General features: G+C 38.6%; 1 protein-coding gene across 1 annotated transcript in view; it reads right to left on the reverse strand.

Moving 5' to 3' along the window:
• NEB (nebulin) overlaps positions 1-25,703 on the reverse strand; it is a gene marked incomplete at its 5' end in the record, with an annotated part of 219,214 nt that overhangs the window by 61,457 nt on the left and 132,054 nt on the right. The window contains 24 exons of the mRNA XM_079925461.1: positions 1,837-1,944; positions 5,448-5,552; positions 5,650-5,754; positions 6,455-6,559; positions 6,950-7,147; positions 7,596-7,709; positions 7,811-7,918; positions 8,719-8,826; positions 9,194-9,298; positions 9,425-9,529; positions 10,857-11,168; positions 12,267-12,374; positions 12,502-12,603; positions 12,805-12,903; positions 13,453-13,557; positions 14,259-14,570; positions 14,672-14,776; positions 18,618-18,722; positions 19,075-19,278; positions 21,312-21,623; positions 22,471-22,578; positions 23,157-23,261; positions 23,986-24,189; positions 25,027-25,338. Of these exons, the coding sequence (XP_079781587.1) occupies positions 1,837-1,944; positions 5,448-5,552; positions 5,650-5,754; positions 6,455-6,559; positions 6,950-7,147; positions 7,596-7,709; positions 7,811-7,918; positions 8,719-8,826; positions 9,194-9,298; positions 9,425-9,529; positions 10,857-11,168; positions 12,267-12,374; positions 12,502-12,603; positions 12,805-12,903; positions 13,453-13,557; positions 14,259-14,570; positions 14,672-14,776; positions 18,618-18,722; positions 19,075-19,278; positions 21,312-21,623; positions 22,471-22,578; positions 23,157-23,261; positions 23,986-24,189; positions 25,027-25,338 (3,654 nt within the window). The remainder of the gene's footprint in view (positions 1-1,836; positions 1,945-5,447; positions 5,553-5,649; positions 5,755-6,454; positions 6,560-6,949; positions 7,148-7,595; positions 7,710-7,810; positions 7,919-8,718; positions 8,827-9,193; positions 9,299-9,424; positions 9,530-10,856; positions 11,169-12,266; positions 12,375-12,501; positions 12,604-12,804; positions 12,904-13,452; positions 13,558-14,258; positions 14,571-14,671; positions 14,777-18,617; positions 18,723-19,074; positions 19,279-21,311; positions 21,624-22,470; positions 22,579-23,156; positions 23,262-23,985; positions 24,190-25,026; positions 25,339-25,703) is intronic.

Here is a 25,703-nt window from a genome sequence, read left to right on the forward strand (position 1 = left end):
TTAAATGATCTCTTTTGTGATATTGGTTTTGTTTTTCTTAACCATAAGTGAAAGATGAAAAATGTACTCAGGAATTTCTTTGTTTTTTAATAACTGACAAGCCTGATGCTTAAGAGACTCAATCCTTGAATTTCAGTTTCTACAAGGTTTTCCAAAAATACAGTGCAACTAACTTCTATGGGAAAACCAACATCTAGTTCTTAAGCCATATTGCCTATTAATTAATGCTTCATGATTTCATGAATTAGGAAGTAAGGCCCTTACAGAGGCTGAGATCCAATCTCCTAGCACATGATAAAATAACAATGCTCTCACAACTCAGAGACCCATATCTCAGTTAAAAAAAAAAAAAAAAAAAGAAAGGAAAGATGGGAGTATATATGTATATATATATACAGAACTCCAGTAAAGCCCTTCACTGACTGGAAACTAAACAAAATTCCCATCAGAATTTTCTGTAACATTAGTTCACATACTCCTTATATCTAAGCTATTTTTCAATTATAAAGGAGATAGTATTCTGTGACTTTTTTCATGACTAAAGGAAAAAGTCTTTGCTGAACTTTCTGAATACTATCTACAAAAATTCTCTTCCCAAATGAAAAGCTTGCTCCTTTGGGCTAGTCTGTTTGCAATCTTCCAAATAGAGTTAGCTCTGGGAAAAATCATTTAGATTTAATTTTTCCTCTGGGTAAAAATTAAATTAATTCCATATATTGTCTAACAACGTCTTTTTCTAAACTGTGAATCTCTAGGCCCATTAAACAGTAGTGAAATCAGTTTCCTGGGTCATTAGCATTTAAGTGAAGAGAACAGAATTGAAAGATCAGGATGCACTGCCTTTAGTGTAGTGATAAGTACTCTTCTGTAAAATGCTTATATCAGAAGGCACTCACAAAAACTTCAGTTGTGTGTGTGTGTGTGTGTGTGTGTCGCTTGCAGTACAAAATAAATCTCTCAGTGTGGGTCATGGTCAAAAAAAGATTTGAGAAACACTGGTCTAAAGTGTTACATAAAATGTTCATAATTAAGAAGTAAAAGTCTCTAATAGAAGTAAAGTTTCCGAAAGAGAATTAGGCTTATTAGATCTGCAGTGAAGTTATAGGGAATTTTACAATAAGAAGTTTTACTTAAGAACATATTAGGCATAAAGGGTTAAAAGTGTTAGGATTTTATACTATACTATATTTAAACAGCTCATGTGATTTAGGATTTTAAAAAAATTATGTCTATACCTAAGAAAAGTTCTGTTTAAAAAAAACTGAATTTCAAGATTTTTAAATTTTTATATTTCATAGTGATAAAGATAATGATTTACTTTTAAATCATGTATTTGGGTCTGGTGCAATAACTAGTTACCACATTCACTGTCTTTTCTTAAGGGTACAATTTATTTATTTTTTATTTTTTTAATTAATTTTTATTGAAGTATAGTTGATTTACAATGTTGTGTTAGTTTCTGCTGTACATCACTGGTTTATTTTTTATAGCAATGTCCACATAATTCTATTAGAAAAGAGTATTTTGTATGGCATATTATGTCCTCTACCTATTCCCATTTCTGGCTAAAATAGAGTGTATCCATCCATCATTTTCAGGCAGGCAGCCTAAAAGGTCACATCGCTGTCCTTCATGTAAGTGTCTGTGACTCTCTCTGGACTTCAGGGCCCTTGAGAGGAAGCATAAGTGCACAGACTTTGTGATGACCAAGTGTCTGGAGTTATTTGCTGGTGTTCAACACAGGCAACACAGGAATCAGCCAGAAACATTTTGGAAGTGGAGGGCAGGGAAGGGTAAAGGGTGGTGGGAAGGTTATCATATCTGTACTTGACTTACATGGCTGGCCAGATGCTTCTGGTTCTTGACGTGTGTCAGGGACATGGTGTTGGAAGGCAGGATATAGCTGGTGGCTTTCACTTTATCCCAGGCCTCCTTGTACAGGTTCTATAGGGGTTAAAAATCTTCTTGTGAACACAGAAAAATGCAATCTGGCTAGCTTCCAGCAGTGGATTTTTCCTCTGTTTTTGTCCTTCCCAGACATTCCCTAGCAATCCCCAGATCTTCTCACTCTGTAGGAGCCAAGTACTCCTAAGTGAATAATGGGTTTAATGTCATGACCATAATTTCAGAGTCCATTATTTTGTTCTCTACCATAGCACTTATCACAGTTTGACAGTTATCAGAGGTTTCAATGCCATATTCATTCCCTCATAGGTCTAGGATTCCTGGAGGATGAAAACCACTAACATTAAAATATATATGAATATATATATATATATATATATAAAGATTAAAAAATGTTTGTTTCCACTTCTAGGTATGTATTTACCCAGGAGAAATAAAAAGTTATGAACACACAGAACCTATATGCAAATGTGTATAGCAGCTTTATTCATAATTGTCAAAAACTGGACACAACTCAGATGTCCTTCAGCTGTGAATGGAAAAACAAACTGTGGTTTGGAATATTGCTTTTGCTATAAAAAGGATAAACTACTGATTTAGGCAGCAATGTGCATAAAACATAAATGCATTTTGCTAAGAGAAAGAAGCCAGACCTAACGGCTACATATCATATACTGTGATCACGTTTACGTGACACTCTGGAAAAGGTAAAACTATAGGGACAGAAAACAGCTCTGTGGATGCTAGGGGAGAGGAGAGGGGCAGCAAAGGGACAATGTGGAGGTAATACAGAATTTTTCTGTATCTTGACTATAATGGTGAAAACATGACTGTATGCATTTGTCATGAGCCATAGTACTACATACCACAGAGTGAAATTTACTGTATGCAAATTAAAACAACCAATCAAAGAATCAGCCAGAATGGGGGAGGTGACTAAAATGGAATACAAACTGTAGCAAATAAATCTGATTGTAATACAAATGTATAACAAGACTACAGTGAAGGAAGTGGCGAAGAAAACAACTGACTTAAGTAAATTTGGAAAATGGTAACTTGACTGGATACTCTAAGGCTATAGGCAAATATAACTGCACACGATATACCCTACTCTAGGGCTTCCCTGGTGGCGCAGTGTTTAAGAATCCGCCTGCCAATGCAGGGGACACAGGTTTGACCCCTGGTCCAGGAAGATCCCACATGCCGTGAAGCAACTAAGCCCGTGCGCCACAACTACTGAGCCTGTGCTCTAGAGCCCATGGGCCACAATTACTGAGCCTGCGTGCCACAACTACCGAAGCCCACGCGCCTAGAGCCCGTGCTCCGCAACAAGAGAAGCCACCACAATGAGAAGCTCGCACATCACAACGAAGGGTAGTCCCTGCTCTCCGCAACTAGAGAAAGCCCACACGTAGCAACAAAGACCCAACGCAGCCAAAAATAAATAAATAAATATATATATTAAAAAAAAATACCCTACTCTAGTTAGTAAATTTGTTTCTCACAGGCGTGTGTTAGATATTCTGAAAATACTTTATGTGGATACAAGGGTTGCACAAATAAGTAGATATATCATAAATAATGAGAGTCAGGCTTTTCACTGGAAAGGAAATAGAAAGTCACAAGTTGGAAAAATAAGTTTCACTTAAGGAAAGGGTAAAGGATAGAATGAACCCTGTGGTGTTTAATTGCATTGAAGGTATCAGTATGGACTCATGATTTTAAAATATAGATACAGTTAGGTAAGTACAGCAATAGATACAGATATGTATGCATACATGGGTTAGTATACATGCATATATTTCTAAGCTCTGTCCACTTAGAGGGCCTAGGAACAATGACATCCTAGTAGTAATGAGCACACTTAGTGCTTAAATCTTGGTTCAAAATACCGTTCTCCAATAAAATAAACTGGGATTTCTTAGAGAGGTGGTTGATTCCAGGTCTGGAACAGGGAAAATACAGATGAGCCTGGAACATCTTGTGGTGCCAAGCAGTAAGGAAGTGCTCAAAAAACACGTGATTGGGTGTATCAAGGGGACACAGGAGTCACCCTGAAAGAGCTCCCCATAGCAAAGCTGAAACCATTTGAGTAACAAAATAAATAACAATAATATTAGACTCTACCATAGAATAAAATAAATACCCATGAGCCATGGGTATTGCCCATGTAAGCAAACCAACAGTGGAGAAGGAACAGCTCTTCCTTACAGAAGAATTCCAGTTAATAAATGTATATAGAAGAAAAAAGGGAAAGAGAAAATCACTAGTAGGCATATTCCACAGTAATAATTCTTGCAGGCAAGCTCCATCAATGGATGCTAAAACACATGAGAGAAAGTATAAGGACAAACAGGATATTTGCATAGCCCCAAAGGATCTCCTCCAAGATATTTATTAATAACAAAGGTAACACTAGTAACTTTACAGTGGAGCATCTCAGCAGTGAGCAACTTAACCAAGTGATCAAGGTCATCACAAGTTATTGACATTATGTACCACCTGCTATGGTGTGCTGAGAAGGGTGCATCAATTCTGTGTTATTTTTGCAAAAAAAAGAAAAGGGCATACCTTTAATCTAATCATGAGAAAACATCAGATAAGCCCAAATTGAGGAAAGAATACTAGCCAGTTTTTCTACAAAATAACTGGCTAGTATTCATCAAAAGTGTCAAGATGAGAAAAAGACAAGGAAAGATTGAGAAATTATCAGATTAGAAGAGACTGAGGAGTCACGACAACAAAATGCAATGTGGGATCCTGGATTGGAATCTGGCACAGAAAAGCAGGTTAGTGGAAAAAGTGGTGAAGTCTGGATAAAGCCTATAATTAACATTGTAACATTGTAACAATGTTAATTGCTTAGTTTTGATAGTTGTACTATAGAGAAAAGTACGAGGAAATTCTCTGTACTATTTTTGCAGTGTTTCTGTAAATCTAAAATTAATTCAAAATGAAGTTTAAAAATGTAACCAGGGCTTCCCTGGTGGCACAGTGGTTGAGAGTCTCCTGCCAATGCAGGGGACGCGGGTTCGTCCCCCGGTCCGGGAAGATCCCACATGCCGCGGTGTGGCTGGGCCCGTGAGCCATGGCCGCTGAGCCTGCGCGTCCGGAGCCTGTGCTCCACAACGGGAGAGGCCACAACAGTGAGAGGCCCGCGTACCGCAAAAAAAAAAAAAAAAAATGTAACCAATTCAGAGGCAGGAAAAAAAGTGTGCCTCTGTTGGTCTGTAAGTCACTGGCCAAGGGAGAAGCCACGGAAAAACAAGTCTAGGGTCAACAAAGAAGAGCTTCAACAGTATCCGTCTGCAATAAGGAAGGAGTTGGTGAATTTGTGTCAATTGCATGAAATAGAACAATATTCAAATTGGGGCTGATTTACTTGTAACTATGAGGACTTACAAGATAAAGTAGGAATTTAAAGGTCCGGGAAAAAGATTGGAAAGAACTTTGGGGGTAAGGTTGTCTGTCCCTTTTCATCTCTTATTGTCTATAAAGGTGAAAAAGGTAACTCAAATACAGAGAAAAGAAAGAGAACTCACACTGCTATACAGATCCTTCAGATTCTTGGTTCTGTCATAATCCACCGTTTCTAGAACTGTCGTGTATTTGTCTTTAATCTGATGATAATTTTCTTTATATTTCACCTACAGACAGAAAGGATGGGTTATTCTTTTCTATTGTTTGACAATATGTAAAGACAATAACAGCTTGTCCTGGGAGAGAAGTACAAGGAAGACACACCTCACTGGCATTAATGCCGCTTTGAAGAGCAGTCACATAAAGCGGTGTATCTGTGACCAGGTTATAATTTTTTAGATTTTCTTTACCTGCTGCCGTGTATTGTATCTGTGAAGAAAAAGAAAAGTCACTGAAAATGGTAAAATGCAGGTCTTCCATCAGCTTTAGCAGTTTGTGCCTACTTAGATGTACCTTTATTTCTGGGTTTCTGCTTTAATCCTAACAGAGGATACGTTGTACAGTTTGAGACTTTGCATGGCTGTCAAAACTAACTGTTTCTCTTGACCAAGAGTGGAGTCTAGATCTTTGCCACGTCCCTTCTTCCTTGTGTTGTTTTCCCATGCCTATACTCCATCCCTGACAGCAGCCCCTCAATTTCAACATTCCATTAGTCTGCCCTATCCAAGCTGAATTTCTGCTGGGAAATTTCCCAAATGTCTACTTTTTACTTCAAGATTTAACTATTTATGGTCAAAGTATGCATGTGCATTCTACTCCCTGCCAGTTAACCTGATCAACTAAGGTGTAGATGCTTGAGAGTAGTTCACTCTGAAACACCTCCCAGATAACCTTCTGCTGTAAATGTCTATAGCCTTAAATCACAGGAGAGACTCAAACTGAGGAAAGCCAGCACCAGAACAGGCCACCAGAGAGGTTTTATTGGGCAGGGGCCTTTGGTTCCCTTAGATCATGCACTGTCAAAGACGCTTTCTCTGGGGCACAGGGACACCCTTGCTATCACTCCACTGAGAGCACCATGGAGCCCATCAATCCACAGTGAGCTAGTCCCTCTAAGAAGATGGCTCACTTGACTCTGGAGGTCATATGATTTCTTGGCATGGAGGATCTGGGGTGTATCCCAAACGTAGCATCCAATGCCTTTCAGCCAATTCAAGTCACTTTTATACACGTTCTGCAAGAAAGAAGAAACTGTGAAAGGTGACAGGTACTAACTGAATTTACAATCGAGCATTTGATAATTTCCTATCAGCCCTTGGCTGTGCTTAGTACTTAGCAGTCATAGGGTGGGCTTCTCAACACCTGGAAGGTCTTTAAGGCCCTGGCCTAAAGAAGTTTAGGAAGAGAGCAACAGCTAAGTTTTAGTCTAGTGTTGAACAGATAAAATATTTAACATAGGTGCCTCATTGCTCCAAGGGGATCCTTACACCAAAAAAGGTTACTCATGCCACTTTGTATTGCAAAGCAGCAGGGTTTAGGAATACAGGGACAATTAGAACATGGGGCCCCAGGCAGGGCTGGGTGAAGCCTGTAACTTAGTCAACCCGCAGAAAGGACATCATACATCACTCAACATCTCCTGCGCGTTTTGGGCCCGAATAACATTGGGTTCTTCTGGAAGAGATGTCCACTGGTGGAAGTAGTGTCGGTACTCCAGGTCACTGAGGATGTGCTGGCACCTTTTAGCCAGCACATGATTCATCATATCATTGGGGATATGAATATTTGCTTTGGTGTCCTCATAATGTCTTCTGTAGTTCAACTGAAGAATAATATGTTTTTAAAGACAAAAATAAGAAAGGAATTAAATGTAAATTATTCTGATCAATCTCTTTTATAGTCTTATTTTCAACATAGATCAATACCTTTAGAATAGACTAAGGTTAAAAAATGACACTTTAATATACTCTTCTTCTTTAAAAATTTCCCATCCTTTTATAACACAGGGTAAAGAGTGACTTTGTTTTCTCCTTTTTCCAAATACAGAGCCCTCACTGTGTTTGGAGGAGGCAGGAGGGAAAGGGTGAAAACTCACAGCCATCAGAGGTGCACTGGGCTAACTGGCAGGGGTGGGGGACAGTCTCAAGACTGGCTCATTCCTCACCATCCCACCCCCCCAGCTAATATTGAACCAAAGGGCAGATTATAAATAGGCAGACTAGTATTACACTTAAGTGTGCAGATCCTCTGTTACAGTGAACTTTGCTTACCGCACTCCTCATCTTTTGGAAATCCAGACAGTGAATCACGTTGGGGAACTCACTGATTTCTTTTCCAGCCAGGTAGTGACCCTTCAGCTTCTCATAGGTCTCTTTGTATTTAAGCTGTGAAATAGGTGCAACATTGAAAATCACTGGGACTTTCTAACCAGCCCTTTGTGGCTGGAAAGACTCTCAAACTTGTGAAAGGAAAAAGTCCTACTGACCTCACTGTTCACAAAGTCAGCATGCTTGGCTCCAACAATGGGAACATAGCGTTCGTCCAAGGTATAGCCGTAGGCCTTGGTTCCCTCCCATGCTCCTTTATACAGTATCTAGGACAAAGAAAGGTGTATCAACAAAAGTTTGCATTCAACTTCTTTCAGGTGCCACACGAAAGAAAGTAGTAAAATCAAGGTAAAATACTCATGATTAAAGGCAAGGCTTAAACCTTCATTAACAGCTGTTAGTGTGCATACCTAAGAACAGGGCAGAGTCTTTGGGCTTGTTGCAAATTAAATCTACAGACCCTGAGGCATTTTATAACAGAGTTTAACTGTATTTACAGTTCTAATAAAAGTGAAAACAAATTTGCACACAGAGAGAGAATCACCAAAGATGGCTTCCCATTCGGCATATACACATATACGCTACACACACATCACCTTTAGATTAGCTGAATTAAAATTTGGAGGGCAAGTCCTCCACTTGTTGGCTGGAGATATATGTACATGATTGCTAAAGAGGGACCAGCCTTTCCTCTCTTCTCTCTGTTGGTAGTTGCTTGGTCCTACGTGCGCCCGGAAGTGACATAGCTCTTGTTAGGTTATTGTCTCTCTCTTTATTTGAATGTCTCCCTCACTTACAGGGGCTCCTGGAGGGTTTGTCTCATTGATCTTTAGCTCCTCAGTGCCTCTCATAGGGCCTGGCACATCACAGGGACTCAAACAACACCAGCTGGATAAACACTATTTGCCCTGCATAATATGCTACTTCTAATAAACAAGACTAAATACAACAAAAACAATAGATCTCCTTATAAGTTCAGTTGCTCACAAAATCAGCCAAGAATGTGAATACTGACAAGAGCTTAAAATTCGGAACTGAGTTGTATATCACATAAAATGGAACTTACGGTACTGTAGAGTTTTCCCATGTCTTTGGAATGGGTGATATATGGTGTATCTGGAGAAAAGGTATACTTGCCCTTTATTAATTTATTAAATGTTTCTTTATATTTTACCTGAGGGGAGAAAACAAAACAAAACCTTTGATTATTCTAAATGTATATTTAAAGTTTCACAAGATCTACCTAGCAAGATAATAATTAGTCTACATTTAGAGATTAACCAACTGGTTAAATTTCATTATATGATATATAATTTATAACTAATATAATGGAAAGTTTTGGATAATAATTTAGATATTATCTAAATGTGGGTACAGTATACCACCTACTAGTGACTTTTAAGACATTCTCCACCAAAGATTTTCTTATAATTTACTCCCTATCGTCTCACATGCAGTTATCTGGAGTTACGCAAGCCTGTTCAACTACAGACAACTAAGTCTCCAGTTTGTGTATCTCATTATACACAAAGCAAACTTACATCACTTTGATTGACTGAGTTAATCTTGGCCAGAACAATCTCTGGAGGATCCACCACGCTTGTAAAGTTAGGATAGTTGGCAAGAGCATCTTTCTTATAGTTTATCTGCAAAGAAATAGAGACGATTAAGACAGGTGTCCCCCCTGCCCCCCCCACATGGGGATAGGTACATATCCCCACATGGCAGGTAAGGAGGCCAGGCCTTATGTAAGAAGAACAGGCTTTGCTTACCTGAGTCACCATTTCCTGGTTCTTGGTAACCCTCACATGGTCTACAGAATCCAGGGGGATCCAACCAATGCCTCGGAGCCACTCCAGGTCAGCTTTGTAGACATTCTGAGAGCAGGAAGGGAGACATGATGCAGGTATAAATGACTCAGGCACAGGATAACAAGCAGCAGGTTAGAAACAATGTTTTCAGAAGCTTTTTAGGGTTTTCTCTCTAGTGGCTGTTGTCTCATTGATTCAATCATGATTTCATCCGTACACCTGAGCCTGTTTCTTGAGCCTGTTACTATAAATGAAGAACTATGGAAGGTTGAGGTATAAGTATAAGGAAGACCTCTAAGTGTAAAGAAAAGTTACTTATAAAGTGCAAAGTGGTTAAAGGCTATGAGAGGAAGACCATGCAGATGCTGTGGGAGTGGAGGGTAAGGGACCATTGTTTTCATCTGTGAGCATAAGAGAAGGTTTTACCAAGGAAGTTATAGTTACATAGAAATACATTTAGACTAAGGGGGCATTTAGACTAAGTAAAGGAGTAAATGCTCATGTACTGTAGGGTTGGGGGAAGCATCCCTCCAGCCCATCTCTACCCTTCCCCCTCACTTCCTGAATTCTCTCAGGCCATCCCACACCAAATGAAGAGGAGTTGCTAATCTGATTAAAGTTCCACAGTGGTCATCCTCCTGCAGCAACCAGGGAGGTGGGATGTTCAAGTCCACCACCTGTGCTGCAGGCAGTCTTTGACATCCTGTTTCTGTTTTGGTAATTATGAGAAGACCCAGGTAGGGTTAGCTCCTCGGTGCACCTGAGCATCACATCGATGCATTGTGTTTCTGTTCCCTAAAGACTACTGGTGGCAGGTAGAGATCTTGATTCAGCCTTCAGTGGGAGGTGGCCTGAGATATATTCTCCATCCCAGCTTTGAACTCTGCATAAGGGATTCTGGGCCTCATGCAGCTCATCAGTATATTGTGTCCTCTTTGCTTTGATCCCTTGTAAGCAACTCCTTCATAAATGCCATGAGGAAGGAGATGCTCAGCAAAGCAAGAAGGAGGCATTCCCAGGTCCCTGACTATACTATCATCTAATATAGTCAAAATCCCAACTCCATCTCAGCTCCCACCCCAGCCAATTATTATTTTAAATCAGTTGATAATTTTCCACGCAAATGTGAGGAGCTGTGGATGGCAGAGATGGTACAAAAGCGGATTTTTTAAAAATTGACTTTGAAAATTATTCAGAAATGCAGTCAGTAGACAAAGCTGTCCGTCACTGCTCCCAACCTTTCTCTACTTCATATCCAGTCTTAATTACCTTCTGAGAGCAAACTAAGTATTTATGGTCCCAAGTGTCATAGACTGGTGGTTCTAGAATGCTGCTTATGATTCTCAGAGTAGACCATATGTTTCTAGATAATTAAGAAACAAAAATCACTTACATCGCTTTGTAGGTCATAGGCCTTCCTTGCCTGAATAACATCATTTTGGTCAGGGTGACACGTCCATTGGTGCAGGTAATTGCGGTAATCAGTATCACTGACAAGGGCCTGCCCCTCCTTGGCCACCAACACCGACACCATATCAGGAGGTATATTGATTCTGGCCTTTGTTTTATGATAGTGCTCTTTGTATAGTCTGTCATTCTGAATCTGGCCTGCGTGCTCGAACCAAACCAGTTTAGGATCATCTCTCATCGTCGGGACACCAACATAATGACCTTTCTGCTTGACATGGTCAGCTTTGTATTTCAGCTGGTGGGAAGAGGAACAGAGATCTCATCAGCTTAGACAAGCACACAAGGCAAAGGGGGCTTGAAACATCAGCAAACTCAGTCCCCCAGCTTTTTGTGTTACTCCCCCAAGAATAAGTATCAAAAAACATTGAAATAGGGTGGGAGGGAGGCTCAAGAGGAAGGGGATATGGGGATATGTGTATACATATAGCTGATTCACTTTGTTGTACCGCAGAAACTAACACAACATTGTAAAGCAATTATACTCCAATAAAGATATTTTTTTAAAAAAAGTAAAAGGGAAAGAGCAAAAAGATTGCACGAAATAATTGCAAGATTATACATAAATCTTTTGTATAAAATAATAGAAATAAAATAATCATTATTTCGCTCAGTAGATGTAATTATTTAAGGAGAACCACGTAAGTACTAACAGGCTCTCTCATTGATCAAACTTTAGTCAGGCTCCCCTGGGCCCTCTTCTTGATGAGGACTCCACTTTGGTCTCTATCTTTGCAGTTTTAGCAAAAATTCTGTTAAATTTTAGCAGAGCTTAGCAGGAATCCCCCTATCCTTGATATCTCCTTTTAGTAACTTTCCGTCCACTGGACCCCTCACTGTTCCTTGGCTATAAATCTTCAACTGTCCTTTCTGTATTTGGACTTGAGCCCAGTTCTGTAATGAGGTTGCTTTTCCCCTTTTGCTATAGTTTTTAAATAAAACCTATTTTTACCACTTTGCTAAAAAACAAAACAGAAACATTGAAATAAATAGATACGAAGAAATATCAATTTAAAAATAGAAAAATATACACTTATTTTCTAATTCTGGCAATATTGTATTTGAAAGCTTAGAGATTTTAGGGAAGCAGGGAATAGAAGAAAAAACAAAGACTTCAAATGATAGTTTTTAAAGAAGCCAAGAAAAAAAAGATGAAGAATGCCAAAAGCCCATGGGAAACGGACCAGAAGGGAGCAGGTACCCTGACCAACCCCAAGCCTGGCCAGGCCTGCCAGCCAACAAGGAACTCTCCATTACGCTACATGCCTTAGCATAAATGGGTTCCTGCACAGGGAAGGTCCAGCCTTTGCAAAGCACTCATATCAGAATAAATTACCTCGCTCTGAACGTCACCAGAGTGATGGGCATGAACAAACGGCACAGCATCTGGAGGCAAAATGTAACCGGTGGCTTTTTGTTTCTCCCAGCTTTCCTTGTAGAGATACTAAAAGACAGAGAGCCATGACAAAGGGTTAAACCAAGGAGTCAGAATGGAGGGATAAGTCTCCTATTGTTATGTTATGGTCCTCTGTCCCCATACAAAGTGCCAGGCATCCAGGTAAAATCCATACCTGGTCTAGTATTCGGGCTGCCTCCTGGGCAGCGTGCAGCTGAGGGGTTTCTGTGAGGGTGTACTTTGATTTGGTGTCATTCCAATTTTTTCGGTATTTAATCTAGAAATGAGAAGAAAGTTGGTAAGTTCTTTGATATTAAGAAAACATAATGTTGTCCAAGCAAATGCTAGCATCATTCATCTCAACGTTTACCATCTGTATCTCAGAAAATGGCTGCACGCTGAGTGTAACTAAGTGGAAAAGTTTTGGAAATGATGTCTTCCCAACAGAGCAATTTTAGAATGACAGTCATGTACTTACATCATTTAGGATTTCACCACTTTGTTTTGCTGTCACGTAATCAACTCTGTCATCCACGGGAGTAAAGTTGAGAGTTTCTATTTTTGTGCGATATTTTCTCTATGGGAAAGAAAATATCTTTTAGATAGCTGTAGTCTCTGGTCCTGTGTGAGTTGATAAAGATATGCTGCATTTAAGGACCCTTTCTCTACTAGAGGCATAGAATGCTGTATGTCAATGGCATCTTCCTGGCAATTTGGCTTTCTTCTTAGCATTTTATTTTTTAACAAATGGGTTGCCTTCTTACACCTTCCACAGATTTTAAAGTAGCAGATCTGGTTAGCTCCCAAAGCCATGTAATGTATCATTATGTGAACTCAGTGCATTTTTTTTTTCAACTGGACAAACTTCTCTCAAGTGTATTGCTATTGCTGACAAAAGAAGTTTTCTATTTATACAATTCTAAGCATTGTTGAGTGTAGATGGATGTGATTCCATAATGTGAAAGGGACAGTACAGGATTATTTTGGAAAAATGTACGTCTGGCTTAAATGACAGCAATTGAAATTGTTAAAACTGCTGATAGGGAATGACTGCATTTTGGCTCGTATATTTTTTGTTCAGTCTCTTAGGAAATGTGCTGAATGGCAGGATAAGATCCTGGAATACCTCACTGAAGATGTCTGCAGCGTGCTTGGCATGATTGACAGAAACAGAATCATCTGGCATCCAGCCGATCCCACGTAACCATTCCAAGTCAGCCTTGTAAATAGCCTGTGAAAATAAGACCAGGAAGAAGTCAGTGACCCTGGTCATATGTATTCTATCCATTGGTCTGATGGAGGAACGCATTTTAAGAATGACATACTCAAGCAGCCAGACAAGTAACATAAGTAAATTAACTATGAGGCCAGGTGGTATGACAGACCAGCTGGGGACATATTTGCTATTTAAAGGGGGTTAGCCTCAATTCAGCTCCAGGTTATTGCTGCAAGGGCTAATGCATGTCTGGAGCTGCATCCTCTGATTTTTTTTCAATAAAAACGGGAACCCCTAGATTTGTACACAAAATTCCCTGATTTAAAAGCCTTGGCAACTTAATTCAAAATTTAAAAATACTGTGTCAACTAAAATAGCATATCTGTGGCTACATCCTGACCATGGACTGCTGATATTTTAGTTACAGTTTAAACCTCTGGTGCTACTTAAATTCTATTAAAATAATATTTTCAGAGTAGCTGTCTTTAACCGGAAACAGTTAAGAACTATATTCACACCACCACTTATTTCTTGATACAAAGTCCAGATCCTTCATGGCTCTGGTGATTTTGATACCATACTATAAGGTCTAACCAAAACCAAATTCTTCGCTATATAAAGATGTGAAGTGATGATGCAAGGATTTAATGACATAAACTTTCTGGGAGTCATGGGAAAATGATGTAAGAGCTCAGGCTAAAATGCAGCCCACTCACATCGCTTTGCAGATCGTAGGCTTTCCTGGCCTGAATCACGTCCTGCTGGTCAGGCACGCACATCCATTGGTGCAGGTAATTGCGATAATCAATGTCGCTGACCAGAGCCTGGCAATGTTTAGAGTGAGTGATGGAAAGCATATCCGGAGGGCTCTGGAACTTAGACTTCCATTTGGCCCAGTGCTGCCGGTACTCTCTTTCATTCTGAATCTTGCCAGCTATGAGGGCCCAGCGGATCTTGTTGTCATCCCTGGCTGTGAGGGTACCCACGTAGTGTCCCTTCTGCTTCTCATGGTCAAGCTTGTATTTATACTGGAGACAGAAAAACAAAGCAGATGGATCACAGCATGAACTCTCAATGCACGTAGGGCATTTGTTTGAAAAACTGAGGAGTTAAACAAGGCCACACTCACATCACTGGCGATCTCCCTGGAGGCCTTGGCAGCCTGGATGGGGATGGCGTCCAGCCGTACATCACAGCTCATCTTCATCTCATCCCAACCTTCGCGGTAAATTTTCTGAAGAGGAGGAAAAATAAGGTATCGTTCCAGATTCAAACTTACTAATGACTCCAAGGGTTCAAGTAGAATTAATATCAGAGGGGTGCAGTTTTTGAAGTCCCAGAACCAGTTTAAAAAAAGAGAATAGGTGAAAGAATCATTCTGTACCAATGTACTGGAGAACAAAATCATATCTGGAATCCAAAGATCTGGGCTGGACAAGAGTTCTTTCTTTTCTTTTTTTTTGAATTATAGCTTTGATGTAGTTGTTCATGGTTTATGTAAGAGGGTTTATCTGCTTCTTGTATTGGTGTATTAGTAGCACTGGGATATGTTTAAGTTCAGACATTGGCAGGCTAGTATTGAATTTCTCTAGTTTAATAATTCTCTTTAATTAATTCAATTTTTAATCTTCAGAATTATAAACATTTTACATTTGAGTTTTTTTCCTCTCTGTATGGTTTCTTAGATCTTCTAATACGATTGATGATGCATATTGTTTGGGAATGTTAGATTTTCTTTCTGAAGCACCATTGGATGTAACGGCTATTTTCTAAGCGCAGCACTGTTTTGTTTGTAAAGAGAAGTCGGTTAAAGTAGTGACTGATTTACAGATAGCCTTCTAAAAATATATTCACATTTAAGTGGATACCTTCTGTACTGACGATGTCAGAAAGACTCAGAAATAAGAGTAATTTAAATGTATAAATCAGAAATCATACCTATCACTATGGGAGCTTGAACAGTGCAGAAAGGAGAAGTGAATTTCAATCATTGACAGTTTCATGGCCTTTTCATATTTGAAAAACGAGTGCTTAGATAAATTTTGTCCTTGTAATGGACAAGTTTTATATGAATTTTCATTCAAGTTTTTGTATGAATTTCAGGTGGTCCAATTTTAACATTTGACTTGTTTTTTTGTACAAAAGAAAAAAGTGTTCTCCACATTTAAATGTATTACACTAGAGAATATTTCATGCAAATTTGTAATTATGTTATTTAAACTTTTAAAATTTATTTTGTTTTATTACATATACTGTTACACTATTTTTTCTTATGTATTTTTTTTGTTTATGTGGTCAAATATATTTTTTATTTGAACTACAGAAAAAATTGGGCTTGAGACCTAACTTCTTCACCTACTAACTTTGAGAATGTGGGCAAATTCCTTAATATTTTTAAGTCTCAGCTTTCCCATATGATAAAAAAAAAATAACAGTCTTACCCGTGTGATTAGTGTGAAGATTAAATGAGTTAATTTAACATGGATTTGCTCGGTTACCCATAAAAGGATATACAAATATTCTGCAAAAGTTGTACTTTCTAAATGACAGAAATAATTTAAAATAGTGGATTTTATCGAGATTATACTACTGGCAACATCATGTATGAAGAAAGTGTATATTTTGGTTAACATTCAAATAGGATGTTTGATTTCTTCCAAAACAAAAGTCATTCTCATTAGTATCTAAATACCTAAATTTAACAACTTTACTTTTGGCATAGTTTCAATTACTAGTCTTGCTTTTATCATGATATTAATGGTAGGGTTCTGGTATTTCCAGCTGAGAAATTTATCATGTAAAACAGAGCCCATGAGACTTTCAGAATTCCCCTGCCAAAGATACCTATGGTTCATAAGGAAGAGGGTGAGGAGACTACACTGCAGTGACGAGCTGGCTGTTTCTTCATCCAGTCACTTGGCAGTAAGAGTACACTGCACCATATACTGATTCTGGTCCAAAAAAGAATGTAGCAATGCCTCAAAATTTTGTTTTCTTCCCAGCCCTTGGAAAAAATTAGCTCCCAAGAGGCTCATTACAATAGAGTCGGTGGTGCAGTTTGGCATATGGTGAATAATCTTTGCTTGGAAGGCTCCTTCTCTCACAAAGATTTATTATTTTTTGAAAGATGCCAAGTTCCAAGCCATGGTAGACTGCATTAAGGTAGTATCCTTCTTCTAAGGTCATACTTGTTCTACACACAGAAAAATCTCTGTGATCTATGAAGGTGGTACATTTCTTGAACTTTCTTAAACTGTGAAGCTAGCCATGTAAGCGAATTCTCTTTTTATCTAATAGACTTTTTAGTTGATACTCTTCCTTTCCCTGGGCATGTAATGATTTATTCTGCAAATAATGATAATTTTGCCTTGTTCTTTCCAATATTTATCTCTTATACTTATTCTTATGTAATTATTTTGCTGTGAATAAGAAGCTTATCACTTAGCTACTTCCAGCAAATATTAATAAATGGTAATGTTATGGGTATCCTGACTTGACTGAGAAGCTTACTTACTTGAGGATGTGGCTGGCCTTTGATATGAGATTTATTCTTAGTTATGACAAGAAAATATTCATTTATTCTTATTTTGCTAAGATTTTATTTTAAAAAATAAGAATGGATATTGGATTTGCTCACACGTCTTTTAAAAAAAATTTCTTTTAATTCATCAGTATTTATTTATTTATGGCTGCGTTGGGTCTTTGTTCCTGCATGGGGTCTTTCTCTAGTTGTGGCAAGCAGAGGCTACTCTTGGTTGTGGTGTGTGGGCTTCTCATTGCAGTGACTTCTCTTGCTGCGGAGCATGGGCTCTAGGCGCGCTGGCCTCAGTAGTTGTGGTTCACGGGCTCTAGAGCACAGGCTCAGTAGTTGTGGCACACGGGCATAACTGCTCCGCGGCATGTGGGATCTTCCCGGACCAGGGCTCGAACCTGTGTCCCCTGCATTGGCAGGCAGATTCTTAACCACGTGCCACCAGGGAAATCCCACACGTCTTATTTTTTTTTTAAACATCTTTATTGGAGTATAACTGCTTTACAATGGTGTGTTAGTTTCTGTTGTATAACAAAGTGAATCAGCTATATGTATACATATATCCCCATATCCCCTCCCTCTTGCGTCTCCCTCCCACCCCTCTAGGTGGGTCACAAAGCACTGAGCTGATCTCCCTGTGCTATGCAGCTGCTTCCCACTAGCTATCTATTTTACATTTGGTAGTGTACATTAGTCCATGTCACTCTCTCACTTGGTCCCAGCTTACCCTTCCCCCTCCCCGCCACATGTCTTTTTAAATCTAATACAATGAGCATACGATTTTTCTCTTTTATCACATTATTAGGTTTCTGAATACAGAACACTCTTGGCATTCCTGAATGAATCCTAGTTGTTTGTATCATATCATATTCATGTGTTACTGAATTTGATTTGTTAATATTTCATTTAAGATTTTCCCCATTATTAATGGTCTACAGTTTTCATTTGTGGAACTATCTTTGACAAGTTTTGATAACGGTGATGGCTTTCCTTGTTTCATTAGGCTCTCTGTCAGTTTATTTTTTGAGGTTTGGAAAGAATTCCCCTATGAAATCATTCTGGGTGACCCTGATATCAGAGAGGAGGAAGGAGAGTCTTTAATAACCTATTAATTTCTTGCAATATGTTTTTATTCTTTTTCTGGGCTCAATTTTAGTAATTTATAACTTCCTTAAAAATCCCCTATAGATCTGGGTTTTAAAATTAATTTGTATAAAGTTGTGAAAAGAACTCTCATAATTATTTTGTGCTCTTCTGAATCTGTTGTTAATTCCCCTTTCTTCTTTGTGTGTCTCTTCATTCCTCTTTCATTATCTTTCTTGTCCTTGTTCCCTTCTCTCTTCTGTCATGTTGACATTGCTTCACCATAACTGGCCTTGCCCAGTGACTGAGAGCCAGGGGTCTGCCCCTCTCCTCACTCCTGGTCAAGGGCCTCCTTGCCCACTCAATCTTCTCTTCCCTGGCTATGAAGAGTTCCCTAGTGATATCTTCATACCAATTGGGTGACTTTCCAAACAAAAAGGGAGTCTGTTGCAGTACTTACATTGCTCATATTAAGAGTGTTGGCTCTAGCGAGATTAATTTCTGGAGTATCTGGCATTATGTGGATTGAAGTTTTATCCACGTCCCAAGCTTCTCTGTACTTTGGCTATGGAAAGAACCAATGATAACAAAATTACTTCACAATTTGTCATTTTGCTAGTTATAGTGCACAACTTTCGATTTTTCTGATCCAAAATCTTTTCATACTAAGGTAAAAGTTTCCAGAATCTTTTCACATAAGTTACTCAAATTTGATATGAAATCTGTATTAATACCTTTTATTCATACTTTGAGTTTTGGTTTAAAATTAGTAAGCAATAACAGAACAACCGTGTCAATATTACTTATTAAAATCTTTGCTATCATCAATATTATTATCTTACAAATGGATTACCAGGTTAATTATCGTTTTCTATAACATGAACTTAATTTTAATATAGAAGAAAAATGTGACTTACAATACTAATATTTTCAGCATTTGATTTAGCAAGAACAACTTCAGGTGTGTCAACGATACTTGTGTACTTGAGTTTCACCACAGGTGTCCGATAGACACTGTCTTGTAGGATATGCTGGGCATTTTTCACTCTCAGTACTTCGGGAGACCCTTCGGGCACCCAGCCGATGCCACGCAGCCACTCCAAGTCAGCCTTATAGATGGCCTGGGAAAGAAAACAAAGTTAGGAGAGGCAGGGTTTTGTTTTTTTTTTAATCGTGGTAAAGTAAGGAAGCAGTTTTTCATGTTGCATTTTCTCTTCCACAAACAATGATAAAGCCAAGCATGGGCCTGACAAAAATAATTCCTCATATGCATAGCAGTGTTTTGTCCTACTTTGTTTTCCGTGGCAGGGGCTCTGTGTTGGGGTGCCTATGCATACTAGAAAGCAGAAGGATGCAGAAGGAGTGCTTTGCTTAGGGGATGTGTGGAAGATTTTTGAATATTTTGGTAATCATCACACTAGCCAAGGTGGACTTTTAAAGCAATAATAATAGGCTCTCCAGCAAGTTCTCCACACCACAGCCAGAATGATCTTTACAAAATTCACCATTCAGGTTTGATGTCACAACATACCCCCAACCTATGGTTTCTCACTGGTCTCAGGATAAAATCAAAATCTTAACATAGATTAGAAGGTGATGATGGTCTAGCATCAGTCCCTACCTCTTCTTCCAGCCTCATTTTATATGTGCTTCCCTTTTACCCATGTGTTCTGACCACACTGGCCTTTCAGTTTGTGGTTTGCCTACCACCCCTTTTGCATACATTGGTCATTCTGCAGGAATGCACCCTGTGTCCTCCTCATGGAACAAACTCATGCTCTCCCTTCTTACTCCTAAATCAGTGCTTTCCCAGAGAAGCTTTCCCCACCTCATTTTTCATAGTGCCATGATCATTCTTCCTCAGCCATCCCATTTTTATGGATATTCTCTAGCTAACATCTGTTCCTTTTTATCAGTGTGAACTCCCTAAAGTCAGGAAGTTTGTCTTGTTCTTCTTTATTCCCCATTGTACCTTTAGGGCTTAGCACAAGACCTGGCACATGGTGTGTTTAATAATTACTTTTAAAGGGATAATTAAGAATGTAATCCTTACTTCCACTATTTTGATCTCAACTGAGTTTTCTTTTTCCAAGATAGCACTTCTCTTTGAATTGGAATTTGCATTTTCTTGGCTGTCTAAACCTGTTTTGTCAGGTATATGTTAAGTGGTTAACCAGATATAATTGCTCTGTGTGAAACACCAACTATTAATTTCATAAAATAACCCACTGTGTTCTTCAGAAATGGTATTTTAATAACTGTTTAATAGGATACAAATATCAAGCTAAAATAAAGAGTAAGAGGAGTGAAAATGTAGGGAAATTTCTACCTTAATGAAGAATGTTATATGTTTTAGTGTGTAAAGTATTGTGGGTACCCAAAATTTGGGAGAAGGGATTCTTGAAGAGGATTACATACAGATTTTGAAGCTTCCCTTCCTCATTCTTTAAGAACTTCATTGATATGCATTCCTTAACATACTAACGTGGTTCAGGATAAGGAAGAGACTGAATTTATCTAGAGATGGTACTAAATCCACCAGTTGGCAATTCATTTCAAATGATGGATATACTTTTCTATAACAAACTCATTCATTATGAGAAAACATCTCCTGAAGCTTAAGGCAACCATGTTCGGATAATTAAAAGAAGGTATTAATTCTGTACAAGAAACAAACATCCTGATGGAATTCACCATTTTCAAAAGATTAAATCGGCAAAAAGATAAGTAAATCTAAAAATACTTTAGGTAAATTAATAAAACAATGTTGTGAAGAATACCAAGTTCAGGGAACCTAGTGAGTGTGGAGCATGCTGTTAACCTTTCAAATTAATTTCAAGGAAGACAGCCCCTATCATTCAACTGAAGAACCATGAAGATGCCTATGTTTAATAAACTACAAACAGTGCACACATTCACAAATCTATAGAAAAATTCTGGTAGCACCAGTAGCAATGAAGATGAAAACCCTCTGAATAAGCCCAGCATTAAGGCTTGTGATTAACAAACTTGGTAAAGTACTAAAGGGAAGTAAGTGCTCAGGCAGGGAGAATTGCATTTTCCTCAGCACTGGCAGGAGTGACCGGGCAAAGCTGTGGAAGGCTGTCTTCCTGGGCAATAGCTCACCCCTCAGGCACCACAAGCAACAACTTACATCACTCTGCAGGTCATAGGCTTTCCTGGCTTGGATCACATCATTCTGGTCAGGAAAGCAAGACCACTGGTGTAGGTAGTGGCGGTAGTCCACATCGCTTGCTAACGCCTGGCCTTCTTTGGCAGCATTGATGGACACCATGTCTGCCGGGATGGTGATCTTAGCCTTGTGGTCATTGTAGGCCTTTTTGTACAGCCTGTCATTCTGCATCTTCAACACATTTGCTGCCCAGACCAGTTTAGGGTCTTCCTTGGCATTGCGACACCCAATGTAATGACCCTTCTGTTTCTCGTAAGCAGTTTTGTATAGATACTGGTGGATGTGAACAGAAGAAAGAAGAATTGTTTCTCCAAACTCACTTTTTCTAGACAGCCTACTCAAATAACTCCATCTCCCTTACATTACCCTTTTTGGGGCACTGCTTTTCTTTGAATTCATACTATAAGTTTTATACTTCTTGATACATTGGTTTGTCTTCTGTAAGCATGAAAACATTGTGAACACCTCAAAGGCAACAATGGTGCGTCTGGATTCCAATATAGCGTCGCCCACTGTTTCCCAGACTTCAGTCACTGTTTGCCATTCTCACATGTTTTGCCACAAAGCACCACCTGTACTTCATACTTTACTTTGTCAACTTGATTCTTCGTCTAAATAAATATATTTTAAAGTTTAAACTTATTTAATATTTTTATTTTAAAATTTATACTCCTATTTAAATGGGAAAAAATCAGTATTTTTCTAGCACACATCAAAACCAACGTAACTATTTTAAAAATGCTTGTCCATGTACTGCATAAAATTATCACAGGAACCCCCTATGTATGCTGCACTTCAACAAACAGTAGAGTTCTTTGTACCCACTGGATCTCTGTAAGTGTTCATGCATTAACTGATATTGAGAAGACATTGAAAAGAAAATAAAAATCTGTGCTTAAACATACGGAGAGCAGAATCAAGCAGAGAAGTTAAGTGGGTCATCAAATTGTTGTCAAAGTTGTTCTTGAATTGGGGATTTTAAAGCACGGCACTAGTAACGATGCCCTTCATTCTATTAGATCTAATTCCTGGGGAATTAAATTAAAGATTAGTACAGTATTAACTCTCTGAGTGTCTATGAATTAGTGTTTGTTAACGCTGGGCAAGGAGGAGCTCTCACATCACTGGCAATATCTCTGGAAGCCTTGGCATGCTGGATCCCGATGGCATCTGCTCTCAGGTCATAACCCGTTACCTTGACATCTTCCCAAGCTTGCTGATACTGTTTCTGCAAACGGAGAGTTCAGTGCCACAGTCAATATGAAGAGGAAGCTACTGAGTCAGCATTACCGATGTGTTCAAGAATATGTTAACAGTTACGATGAAAAATTAATCTCCCCTTAAGATTTATAAAATAGACTGGTTTCATACTGAACTTAAGCTCCAGTACATTTTTAATGACATGTAGTAAAGTTCTTTTCCAGTAACTTTTTTTTAAAGAAGGGAATTTAAAAGATAGTAAATCATGTGAAAGTGAGAAAAATTATACATATTGTTTGGCTTTTAAAGGGAAAAATCAATGATAGGCCACTAAAAAGAGAACTAAGTATTATTATACATGCATATATATGTTTTGATGTCGTGTGTTTGGCATAAACCACCGCATTTTTCTTTCCAACACATCTCTATATTATAAACACATACGTAGGTGTGCGAGCACACACAAATGACACTTATCCTTAAAGACTAGAAGTAAAAGGAATATTAGGGAAATGCCTTTTGCTAAATGCTCTCTGGAGCATTTTGATGAGAGGTTTGGTGAGGCAGAGAACACTGTGTGAAGCAAGTGGATGTGCAGGGCCTTACGTTGCTGATGTGCATGGTGTTCATCTTGGACTGCAGCATCAATGGAGTGTCAGCCGGTACATTCACATTTGCCTTCTCTTTGTCCCAGGCGTCACGATACAGTGGCTGGTAAAAATGAAAAACAAAGGATCGGTGATGAGTAAATAAGCCAATTACCACATGAATAAAATTACAGGTACAATTAAAGGTTTTCTTTGGATGTGTTCAGATGTAAATGGAGATCACATTTTTTTCTTCATCTGTGTTTTTATTTAGAAGGTGCCAAAAGTGACTTCAGCAAGAAGAATACATTCATGTGTGCTATAATATAAATGTAAAACGAGTCAGAAACATGATAGTAAATAGATCCTCTTCTATTTATTCACATGCAATTATCTGGCAGGTAAGCTCTCATTGCAGGTGATTATGATAATCCACATTGCAAATCAAGTCCTGGCTTTCTTGGCCTAAATAACTGTCATAATGTCCAATATTGGGGCTGCCCCTGGACCTTTCAACTTATTTCACCGTTGAATAGCAGTAAAAAGTTGGCGGTTTTGTGATCATTGTATTAACTGGTGGACCTGTATTACAGGCAAGGTCTACAAAATGTGTTCAAGGTGTACTTCAGAGAATATGGAACATGAAGATGCCTACCACACTTATATTGACCAAAGAATTATCTAAACAAATGAAATGTTGATGCCGTTAATTGATGGGCTATATGAAATTCTATCTGGATACATGAATGTTCAAGATTCTAATCCTGGTGTTAGCAGTTTAAAGTTCACAGTTATAATTTTTATTGAGAGTTCTTCAATGTGTCTGAACATAGCATCAATTGACTTACCTCACTGATCTGTACAGCATTGATCTTTGCCAGAATAACTTCAGGGGTATCAACAATGCTGGTGAATTTGAGGGCCTCAGGCCTTGTGCGATACAACCTTTCATTCAGGAGATTCTGGGCATTCTTTACTCTCATCGCTTCCACGGAACCCTCTGGCAACCATCCAATACCCTTCAGCCATTCCAGGTCTGATTTGTACACGTTCTACAAGAAGGAGAGGACCACAGAGTACAGAAGAGTCAATTTGCCTACTAGAGCACGGATGCCAGCAAACCACACACAACCTCTACTTAAACCAGCTGGGTGGCCAGTCCCACGAAACTCAAGGATCAACATTAGATGTTAATATTTGAGCGTTACATCTCTGGCACACATCTCTGGGAGAAGTTCAGAGTATCCTACAGGAACTGGAGCAGGGCTAACAACTAGCACTTGTGGAATGACAGACCGCAATGGCACATAATTTTGTTTTTATGCAAGGTTGAGCTTCTGTGCTCACTACTTGAAATCTGCCTTTTATGTGCCACTGGGGATAACTTCTGTAGGAATTTGGGAGAAAAAGTTTCTTAGAAGCACGTATAATGAAAAACAAAATACATATTTATATCTATGTACACCTCTCCTCTTTCTCTCTCTCTAAACATATTATTTAAATATATATATATATATATATACACACACACACACACACACATTTTTCCTATGTGTGCCAGATAAACTTGAAATCCAACATTTTTTTATGCTTACATCTGTTTCTGACATTTAGATACCTGATCATGCAAATATAATGGATCAGGACAACTGGGATTGAAATTTTCTACTTAGTTACATAGAATAAGAGAGTGATTTTCATCTGATGAATAAGGTCTTATAAGAAGGAATCCTCTATAAGATAGAAAATATTCAGAAAAACTCTGCAGAAAAATACAGAATATGTTAGATTCTATTAAGATTACTGTTTAAATTACATCCTTAAGGAATATTCTGTGATTAAACACATAGACACACATCTCCCCAAGAGTCTGGAGACAGGATACGCACATCGCTCTGCAGTTCGTAGGCTTTCTTTGCCTGGATCACATCATTCTGGTCTGGCAGACACGTCCACTGGTGCAGATAATTGCGATAATCAACGTCGCTAACCAGGACCTGGCATTTCTTGGCCTGAACAATGGACATCATGTCCAACGGTGTATTGTAGATTCCTTTAGACTTCTCATAAGCTTTCTTGTATTCTCTGTCACTCTGGATCTTGGCAGCATGTATAGACCATACCAATTTGGGGTCATCTTGTAGGCTGCGGAAACCCACGTGGTGGCCCAGTTGCTTACGGTAACCTTCTTTGTATTTGTACTAAAGTTGTAAAAAAATAAGATAAAAAGAACATATGGACATAATGTATGAAGAGGACTTTTCATTAAATGGTTTCGGAATATTTTTTTAGCCTCAATGTAAATTGGCTCAAATTGGTAGTTATTATATATTTTAGTTCTCTTTAAGGAAATTAGGGCTATTTTAGATAGTTTCACAGAGGACATGAACAAATCAGGAGGGAAATAGTATGGTGAACAAGAGTAATAAAAAAATAATAGCTAACATTTACTAACAATCACTATATGTCAGACACTATTATGAGTGCTTCAAATGTATTAGGTTGATTCATATGAAGTTGCTGAATTTTTTTGTTAAAAATAGTTGAATCGTGGCAATTATAACCT

Source organism: Stenella coeruleoalba (assembly GCF_951394435.1).
Source record: "Stenella coeruleoalba genome assembly, chromosome: 6".
Classification (NCBI taxonomy): Eukaryota; Metazoa; Chordata; class Mammalia; order Artiodactyla; family Delphinidae; genus Stenella; species Stenella coeruleoalba.